Source organism: Grampus griseus, assembly GCF_964374135.1.
Source record: "Grampus griseus genome assembly, chromosome: 1".
NCBI lineage: Eukaryota > Metazoa > Chordata > Mammalia > Artiodactyla > Delphinidae > Grampus > Grampus griseus.
The window spans coordinates 74,745,721-74,755,730 of record NC_139017.1 but is presented as its reverse complement, the minus strand read 5'-3'; the positions used below and the strand labels follow the sequence as shown (position 1 = coordinate 74,755,730).

The following is a 10,010-nucleotide window of genomic DNA, read 5'->3' as shown; positions in this document are numbered from 1 at the left end:
TCATATATTCAGGAGCATGTACTGGGCACTGCTCTGTGCCAGGCACTATTCTAGATGTCTGAGATATAAAAATGGATAAGATGTAATCTTTGCCCTGGAATGTTCACAGTCTTATGAGGGAGACGAACAAGCAAACAGACTGACATAATACAAGGTGGTAGGAGTAATAGTAGCTATTTTCTGGTACGTAAAGGAGAAACAAAAACCCCTAAGAAGCTACAAAACAGGGGTCTCTTCTTTCAGGAGGGCTGAAATCTAATTCATAGATCAAATCCGAGGGAGAAGATCCCCCTGTTGACTTACCGCCTTGGTAAGTCAGGGTTTTATTGGTCTATTTCCAATTTTAAAATCAGAATCATAAAATACTTCAATGTAACACAATCCCACTGCTATGGAATTATAAGTGGTAATACAAGCATTTGAAGTTTGTCTATCTTCAGTACCTAAAGGAAGATGAATAACCCAGCAGGTGGCAGCAGGGAAACAATTATTTTAGATCTTGATGACGCAGGGGGTAGAAGGCAGAGGTAAATGCTTGGAGATATTTTCTGGACGTTCAGGTCCTATGTTCTCTTTCGAAGACCCAGAAGACATCCGGATAGAGGATAACCAGGCCCATGTTGGGGGCTGCAATACCTAGGATTTTTCCTCCATTCCTCTTCATTTATTCATTCCACGAATAATTATTGAGCCCCTACTAAGTACAGACTTACGTCATGGGAGGAGCTGGAGATACAAGGGTGAAACACAGTCCTTGCTCTCTAGCAGCTTACAGTCTGTTCAGAGATAGTCAGGTCTTCATATCCCCAACGGGGTTCATAATCTCCAGGGTATTTTGTTAAAATTGAGCGGGGTTAGTACGAAGACTAGACTAGAATGGGGAATTTCTCTGAGTCTCCATGCCCTTTGGAGCATAGGTAACTGAGAGAGACTAAGGGCCTGGATCACAGGAAGATTGTGTTAGGTTTCTGATCGCCTTCCGTTGCCCTTTTGGACAGCTCTTTATTCCTATCCATTTATCAAATAAATGGACATTATTCGTTCATTTATCAAATATTTACTCAACTCAATCACTGTGCCCAGTATTGCGTTTGAGGCAAAGTGTAGATCTGTTTCGAATGTCATTCAGAGGAAGGCAAGACATGCACGCATGTTAAACTAAATGGTAAACAAGGCAGTAAAGCCGGAAGAATACTTGGTGGAATGTGTTTTGTGATATTCGACTGTTTAATGTCTTTGACTTGACACCGGCGCTTCTATCGGGAGTTCTTCCTGGGCTGTGAACTGAAAGGGTCAGCCTCGCGTACTCAGATCCCCTGCTCAGACTTCGCAACCTAGTCTCTTCAAAGAGTCGAACGTAGATTGACTCACCGAGGCACCGTAGACAGGGGCGCGCCGTCTTCGACCCTCGGATTTGTTAGGGCGCGAGGGACCCGCGTCATGTGACCAGGATCAGCCTCCTGATTGGCTTGATTTCTCTGGGGCCCTCCCTCCTCCCCTATTGGATGGGATGGGCCGCGGAGAAGGTTGGGCGCATGCGCGATGCCTGAATTGCTTTGGCCACCGGGAGTGGAGCGGTGGGGTTGGGCGATAAACTGGCTGTGGCTAGGGAGGAGGGGGAGGGGCCACTCGCTCCGCTGGGACTTCTCACTCTTCACCTTGTTCTTTTAGGTGTGGTTTGGTCCGGACGCGGGGTCCCGGCAGCTGGCTTGAGCTTCCTCTGTTGTGAAGGGGGAAAGTAGCTCCCGCGGAAAGCGGTTAAAGTTGCGGAGAGGGTGCGAGACGAGAGTTCTCCCCCATGCCCGCCGAATGGTGCGGCCCTGAGTTGGTCCCGGAGCCGGCGCGACGTATCTGAGAGAGGGGGCGGGGAGGCGGCCCGGAGAACGCGGGTTCTGTGAAGAGACGTGGGGAAGATTCGACTCCGAGAAGAGGAAGAGGATTCAAAAGGAGCGAGGCCGCCGAGGGGGAGGGGGCTGCCAAGATGGCGTCGGCCTCCTCTGGGTCGTCGGCGGTTGGGTTTTCATCCGCGGATTCCGGGGTCCCTCCCTGCACCTCGTCTTCAGGTAATCAGGGCGGAGCGTGGGCTGGGGGCTGTTGACAGCTGTGCGATGGGGGGAAGAGCGAGACCCAGGAAGGGCACCTGTAGTTGGGGATGTCCGAGTCGTTGCCGGTAAGGAGGACAGAGGACTAGGCTTTTCTAGCTTTCTGAGCTGGCAGGGGGAGTGTGAGGAAAGGATGGATTTGACTGAGAAAAGGGAAGCTGTCAGGAACATTGGCTGGCTTCGAGGAGACCGGGTTGAGGGCTTTGAAGGAGTAGGGTCAGGAAGGGATGGAGATTGACGGTGGGGGTAGGAAGGCAACAGAAAGGGAACCGAAGGGAGTAGAGAAAAGTAGAGTAAATGGAGGCTTCGTAAGTAGGGAGGAATTACGTAGTGTGAGAGGCAGGTAGAATCCAAGTTAATTGCGGGATTAATTGGATGAAACTGTGGAAGAGAAGCCATGGGACTTAAAAGGTATGGAAGCGTTATGGGACGCTTTCCATTGCTGGGGAGTTAGGGAATTGTGGATTTTGTTGGGGGTGGGAGTTATTGGAGCCGTCTTTTTAGTCACACCTTCCCCTAATGCGTCATTCCTTCTCACTTCGTGCCCCCCCGCCCCCAAACACGCGTGCGCTCGCACAGATAAACGTACAATTTTATCAAACATTCTCCTTTGGAGACTCCCATCTCTAGACTGCCCAACTTTGGGAAGGAATGGGAGGTTTTGAAGAAAACCTTAGGAATGTGGGAAATCAGGGCTAAAAGACCCTGAAAACAGATGGAGAAGGCGGAACGGTGGCGTCTCGAATTGCAGTAAAGGTTGAGGGAGGTGATGCTGGGAATTAGGCCTGAGAAGGATGGGGTGGGGGTGGCTCTCAGTGCTGTGGCGAATATTGCATAATAGGAAATGGACTGGAGGAATGATTAGGCACAACATTGGCACTTTGAGAAGGGAGCCAGGGAATATAGCTCAAAGTGGTTAGAAACTATTGAAGATTGAGGAGGGCTGAGAAGCCCACAAGAAAAGCAACAGATTGTGTGTAGGAGGGAAAATGTGTGGTGTTGGGGTTTGTGTGTGTGTGTGGGGGTAGTTTGAGTCAGAAACTGTTCTAGAGCTTCCATCAGAAATGTCTGGGGTTCCACAGTGACTGTTGCCTCTACACTGTGGACGGGAGAGGCTGCCACATGATGGATGCTTTACCTGAGACATTGACATTTCCTTAGGCCTGGGATTGCATCCTTCCCATTTTGAGTTGACTAAATAGAGGGTTCCACCTTTCATATTCCAGTTCAGATGAGCAAATACTTGGTCACAAATATCTTTTTCCAAACTGCAGTTTTATTTATGTACATCTATTTTTAGTTTCTTGAGAGGTGATTTTTACCTTTCCTGTAAAGGATTAGCAGGCCAGAACAACTCATGTTGCATTCTAAATGTGAAGAAGGATAAAGTTAAAATGACAGTGTTTTTAATACAGTAGCTCCTCAATTTAAAGCCTCTTCTCCCGCTCCCCCAGTGCTGAAAGAAGAATGGTTGTGTACAGTCGTTAAGCAGACTTAACTATCAAATCAGGTATTAGAAACCAGGTTGATCTTTTTTTTTTTAATTAATTTATTTTTTATTTTCGGCTGCCTTGGGTCTTTGTTGCTGCGCTCGGGCTTTCTCTAGTTGCGGCCAGCGGGGGCTAGTCTTCGTTGCAGTGCCCGGGCTTCTCATTGCGGTGGCTTCTCTTGTTGCGGAGCACGGGCTCTAGGCGCACGGGCTTCGGTAGTTGTGGCTCCTGGGCTCTAGAGCGCAGACTCAGTAGTTGTGGCACACGGGCTTAGTTGCTTCGCGGCATGTGGGATCTTCCTGGACCAGGGCTCGAACCCTTGTCCCCTGCATTGGCAGGCGGATTCTTAATCACTGCGCCACCAGGGAAGTCCTACTATCTATTTAAGATGTCACTATTTGATATTTTTGTATGTTTTTATATTTTCTGCCAGATCCGAGGACTAGCAAGATGTAATTCAGATTGAATAAATGTTTTTTGCTATTGTGTTTTCACCAGAAAATCAAATATCAGATTTTAGTGGACATTACAGCTCCTTGGCTTTACTGTGTTCATATGTGAAGTCAAGATATATAAAAATGGCTAAAAATAAATAGCTTAGATTCCTTTTTTTACTTTCGTTTCTTAACACCGTCCTTTTCTGCTTCTTTGGCAAATACTGAAATGGATTAAGAAATTAAGAAAAATGCTCATAAATATTTCTGAAAACATGGGATTATCTGTGTGCAGATAAGCATTGTTGACTTTTTGTTGTATCTGCATGTTCACTTAGGTTTTGGCTTACTGAATTTAATTTAATAGAATATTTCATTTCAGGGATATGTTTTTGAAGAGGATGTTTGATTCTGATGCAAAAAAAGCTACTGAGAATGTGTTTTATTTGTGATTGGAGGGGAGTGGTGCTCTGTCGGGATGGTACCAGGGGAATTAAGACATCGGCAGGAATAAACAATGGTTTATGATTTCCTAAATTGTTAAAGGCTAGCTTTGTAGAAATTCAAGGTAGGACTGTGTGTGTTTGTGTTTTAATCATCCTAAAACCAAGTTACTGTCCTTAGGTGTTCAGCTGAACTCAAATATTGGTGAAACTGAAATCCTAAAGGCAAGATTCTCTGGCAGTGTTGAAAGTGGATACAAAATAAGAATGTCAGGATTCAGGGACAGATTGATGTTTTAGATAAGTCACTCATAACCTTTGGAGGCTCAAAATCTTTTGGCATTCAAATTAGGAAGGACAGGTAATTTAGAACGGTTGTTCCCTGCCAGTATTAAACCCCTGTCTATATTATTTCACCATTAAGTGAGAGCTGGTCTTTTAAGCTGCTGACAAGTGAAATACAGAAGGTAGAGCAAAGCATTCGCTCTGAGAGATATGTGAGAGATGTCTGAGAGATCTTTTCCCATTGGAGTGATTACCATGTTTGGATTTGTGGGAGGGAGGCAATTATAAATGAATATCAGTTTACAGCAGCCATTATCATGTGCTTGTTCTTAAACTTTGGTTAAGAAAAGGTGATGCAGTTTGCTGTCTGCTGTTGCATGTGTTAAAGGAAATGTATTCCCTCTCTTCCTTTCCCTCCTATCCTCATTATTTGGGCAGTGGCACCACTTAAAAAATAAAATCAGCCCTGATAAGGTGCTGTTGACAGTGCGACCATCTGTCACACCAGTGTAGGAGAGCCCCCTGTCTGCAATTTGACTAGTCCATCAAGAGTTTGAAATTCAGCCACTGAGTCCCCTTTTTACCACCAGGAAGGGAGTGAAGAGTTTCTGTTTTGGAGACTTGATTTGAAGTTAGTGGAGGAGTTAAAAAGTAAAGTTAGAGTGTTGAGGTGTCCTTTGCTCCCCTGAAATAAGAGCTGTGTGATAAAATCATGTGTGACTCCCCTAAGAAAAAGCACTTGAAACCTTAGAAGATCATGAACCTATAGCTCCTTTTGCTTCAGACCAAAACATTTTTGAAATTGTCACACATCACCAAATGATTTTATCATGAGCACAAATAAATGATTTGGAGGTAACTTTTACAGCTCCTTTCCTGACTTTCCCTTAACTAGTGAGGGAGACCCTGGAAGACACAGGAGAGAAGATTTTTGCTTGGAACTTTTGTAGTAGAGCCAGTCTTATCAGTCCTTGATTCTGGTGGCTTTGTTCTTCTCAGCAGAGCTCCACAAGTAAATAAATGTATGCTGTAATCTGATAACTCCAAATGGTAGGGGTTTTTTGTCTGTGTTCTTTGGTACAGTGTAGGCCATTTGCAGACTGATCTCTTTCCTTTCAATTCTTCCATACTAGTGAAAAATAAAGCAACTTAAGCCACTTTATTGGAGTGAGAAACTGAAATTTGGAAAGGTAAAGATAGAACAGAATGCCATGTAGGCAGAATATCACCAGGTTCCGTTTTGATTGGTATTTTATAAGTAGGGAGAGATTTTTCTTTTTGCTTTCTCTGCAGAGGGTTTACACCCACCTACCCCCTCCTTTTTTCTTTTGTCCCCTTGGTAGTTTCTGCCGGAAAACTGACATTAGAATGTCATTGTTTTTAATTATCCATTTATTTCTGCCATGGCTGCTCAAGCCCACTGTCAATTATATAGACTTATTAGGTATCCAGTATCTGATATTAATTGGTAATGTGTACTTATAAGTTAGCTTTGAATATCAAAATACATATTATGTTTTGTTTGTTAATTTCTGTGTGCTGTTCTGGTTTGATATAAAACTGTTCTGATTAATAACTTTGCTTAAATATGTGCTAGCTACTAGCTGTTAAATATTTTATCAGTCTATTTTTCTTTGATAATAAATAATGGAAACTATAGCCTGTGAAGTGAACAACAGCGATAACACCAGGCCAAATTCAGAACTGGGGAGAAGGAAAGTGTGTGGGGATATTTTGTCCTTTAAACTGGATATTTTCCTTCCTAGAATTTTGGGATATTCTTACTTGACATGAAGAAAGCAAAAAGACCAAAGTTGTCAGTTTCTTCTCTCTCCTTTTTACTGGGTGTATCCTCTTGATCAAGGATACAAGTATGCTTCAGGAAGTATGCTGTTTCTGATAGCTCAACAGAGAGAATTTCTGTTTCTCTGTGTTCCAAACCCCAGCCCATCATTCAGTCTCAAAGAGAGAGTGTTTGGACTGATGGTGTTTCCTAGAGGAAACCCCTTCCTAGTTCATTTCCCCTGTTGCCCTTCACTTCTCCACCCTTTCCTATCAAAAGAGAACATTGTTTAGTTTGTACATATGTGTTGGTTCTGTTTCATTCATATCTCCTATGAGCTTCTGTTGTTTTTTTTACTGTTGTTTTGTTTGAAGTGAACTTTTTTCCCTCAACCCCTCCATCTTTTTAAACTTTGTTACTGATCATTTTTCTTTCTCCTCCTGTGAAATTAGTCTGTTTGTTTTTAATGGCTGTATACAATATGTATTAATTTTTAAATATCTGATTCCCAAAAAGTCACCTAATTGTTGGAGTCTGAAGAAGACTGGTAAAAAGAGAGAGAAGGGCAGATTCCTTGTAGGGAGTTCCATATATCTTATTATTTGCCTTGTGTACTAAACTGAGCAATATGGAGTTAACCAAGAATAAGCACTATCCCAAAGGATCAGTAATGTTGATGGGGAGTGGGCAAAGGGAAGTTACAGGAAGAGAATGGGAAGAGGTTTTTTTTTTTATTTTAAGGATATATAAATAGCTTAGAGTATATTAACTTTTCTGTGCACAGTGTAGGTAAACATCCCTGGTAAACTCCAAGTTGTCATTGACAAGAACCTGTATAAAAGGGATGGCAGAGAAGGAACTTGGCCGTATCTCTTATTTTCTTGCATTAGTGTCTGGGAGGTGATTGAAGTGCATTGTTGAGGTAATTTATGCTCGTTATGATATCATTTAAGTTACTTTCTCGGCTCAAATATGTACATTCTAAGCCAGCAATATCCACTGCTTTTTTTCAAGATAGATAGAACCAGGTTTGGAAATAGAATTGGGAGGTGGTGATCTGCCAAAAATCTCAACTGCTTCTTCGCTGTGGGTTGGCTTATCCAGGAGACTCGGGTCTTTTAAAGAAGGACTCAGATTTTTTCACAAATTTCAATCAAAATTTTACTGCTAAGAGATACATATTTGAGGCCTGAGAACCATGAAATTTGGCTTATAGAACTAGAAGCAAAAATTACCACTAGGGCTTCCCTGGTAGTGCAGTGGTTATGAATCGCCTTCTAGTGCAGGGGACCCGGGTTCTAGCCCTGGTCCGGGAAGATCCCACATGCCACGGAGCAACTAAGCCCGTGCGCCACAACTACTGAGCCTGCGCTCTAGAGCCCGCGAGCCCCAACTACTGGGCCTGCGTGCCATAACTACTGAAGCCTGTGCACCTAGAGCCCGTGCTCTGCAACAAGCACTGCAATGCGAAGCCCACGCACCACAATGAACAGTAGCCCACACAGTAGCACCACAACTAGAGAAAGCCCGCATGCAGCAACGAAGACCCAACGCAGCCAAAAATAAATAAATTAAAAAAAAATTATCACTAGAGGGAAGTGTAGAGATATTTTAATTTAACACTCTCATTTTACAAATTAGGAAAGTGAGATTCAAAGACATTGTTAATAGTGGCAAAGACTTTGCATAAAGTCTGTATGTTGTCAAGATGGGTCTTAATAAATTTGCAGCTCATTCCTTGCTACTTACTTAGTTGGCTCTTAGCTGACCAGGTTGGCTCTCAGCTGACCCCAGGACTGGTAGATCAAACTGCTTTTGAGCTTTTGTTTCTAAGAGCATCCTTGCCTTTCTCATTTTTTCTAGAAGATCCTTAGGAAAAACTGACACCTGCTAGGAAACAAAATTTAGCTCTTCTCTAAGATGTGGCTTGGTTTTCTTAATTGGCTTGGTTTAGTTCTTATTGAGGGCATAGTAATAGTGCCTTTTTAAAATTTCCTTTTAACACTATCTCTTAGAGCTTTGTGCCTCAGCAGTACTTCTCATTAGGTAGGCTGACACGTCAGACATATTTGTGAGTATTTTTATTTGGATAACATATTATGCCTCCTACATGCAGTGGTATAATTAAAATTCAGTATTTCAAGTTAAAGAGGACCAGAGAGCTTGTTTGAGATAGTCCAGCAAACAACTGGGCTGATGGCTTTTGTTTTTTTGTGCAGGTTTTTGCTTTTGCTCTTTTTTTTTTTCTTTTGAAATCTCTGGCTCTCAATATTATCAACCAAGAGACCCTCTAAGAATTAGCATTTTGCTTCCAAAAAGCCTGCTTGTCTCTTTCTGCTTTATGTAGGAATTACTGACACATTTTTGTAGTAGTATTGGTAGGTCTCTGGAATTGCTTCTCTATGACCTGTTCGGGCAAAACTCGTCTGAGCAATGCACATCCGGCCAACTTCTAGCCTCCCGAAATTATATGAGTACTTCAAACATTGAAGTCAGTCACAGACTGCCTCTTAGTTTCTCATCTGGTAGATGATGTCATCTCATCTCCATCGGAAATGCTTCTGCTCTGAAAGCACTGGGAGAGGCTCTGGTATTAAGGCCAACTCTGTTTTGTTCCACACACTGAGAGCAGGGCGGGGGAGGGGAACAACAACTCATATTTTGGAGCTATTTACTGTCTGAAAATATCTTTGTTTCAATTATCTCCTCTTTTAAGGCCTTGGGTACCTTTTTCATCACAAACACAATTTAGGGTGGGGCCAAGGACAAAAATGGAGTGCTTCCTTGAGACCAGTACAGAGTTACTCAGAAAAATTTTCTGTGACATGGTATGATGATTCAACTTTGTATTTTAGCGGGAATTGATTGGGTTGTTTCCACTTAGGCACTTGACTTGGCTAGTTCAGCTGTTGTGAAATTACTTAGTAACATTAAAGATTTCTCAGCTAATTTTCATAATTTTGAGGCTCGATCTTTATTTTTCAAGTATCCAGGAGATCTGCTGAAATTAGGTATACATGTTTTATAGGAGAAAATTGATATTCTGAAGGATATGAAAGGTAAATTCTTCAGAGAGAACCTCTTATCCTATGTGCTGATATAGGTTTGTTTCAGGTTGTATAGGCATCTCAAAGTAATAATTAATAAAGAATGGGAGGGAGTGTATAGGAGTCATGCTTATTTGTGGCTTGGAATTGTCAGCAGCTTTCTAGACATCTTTTCACATTTTTCTTCTATCTCTGCAGCATCATAATATGTTGTAATGAGCTTGAGTTAATGTGTGGGGAGGGGATTGATGGTGGTATGTGTGGGACTGTTGAGCACTAGTTTACTGGGAAAAATGGTTATAAAACAAAGATAATAAAGCCATTCCCGTGTATCTCTTTCCTTTAATTGTTAAATTATCTAATTATTTGTTACAGAAAATTTATATAGATAAGGAAAAATAGAAACTTAAACTTACAATATCAACT

The 10,010-nt window shown here is 42.4% G+C and overlaps 1 protein-coding gene across 6 annotated transcripts in view; it reads left to right on the top strand.

Annotated features, from left to right (window-relative positions):
- The first annotated feature begins 1,544 nt into the window (after nucleotides 1-1,544).
- The window catches only part of PIP5K1A (phosphatidylinositol-4-phosphate 5-kinase type 1 alpha), a 45,599-nt gene continuing 37,133 nt past the window's right edge, over nucleotides 1,545-10,010 (top strand). For 5 of the 6 annotated variants that reach the window (XM_082663604.1, XM_082663602.1, XM_082663603.1 and 2 more), the window contains exon 1: nucleotides 1,584-2,063. In XM_082663604.1, the coding sequence (XP_082519730.1) occupies nucleotides 1,982-2,063 (82 nt within the window). In that variant the 5' untranslated portion in view covers nucleotides 1,584-1,981. The other variant, XM_082663600.1, reaches the window with a different exon arrangement.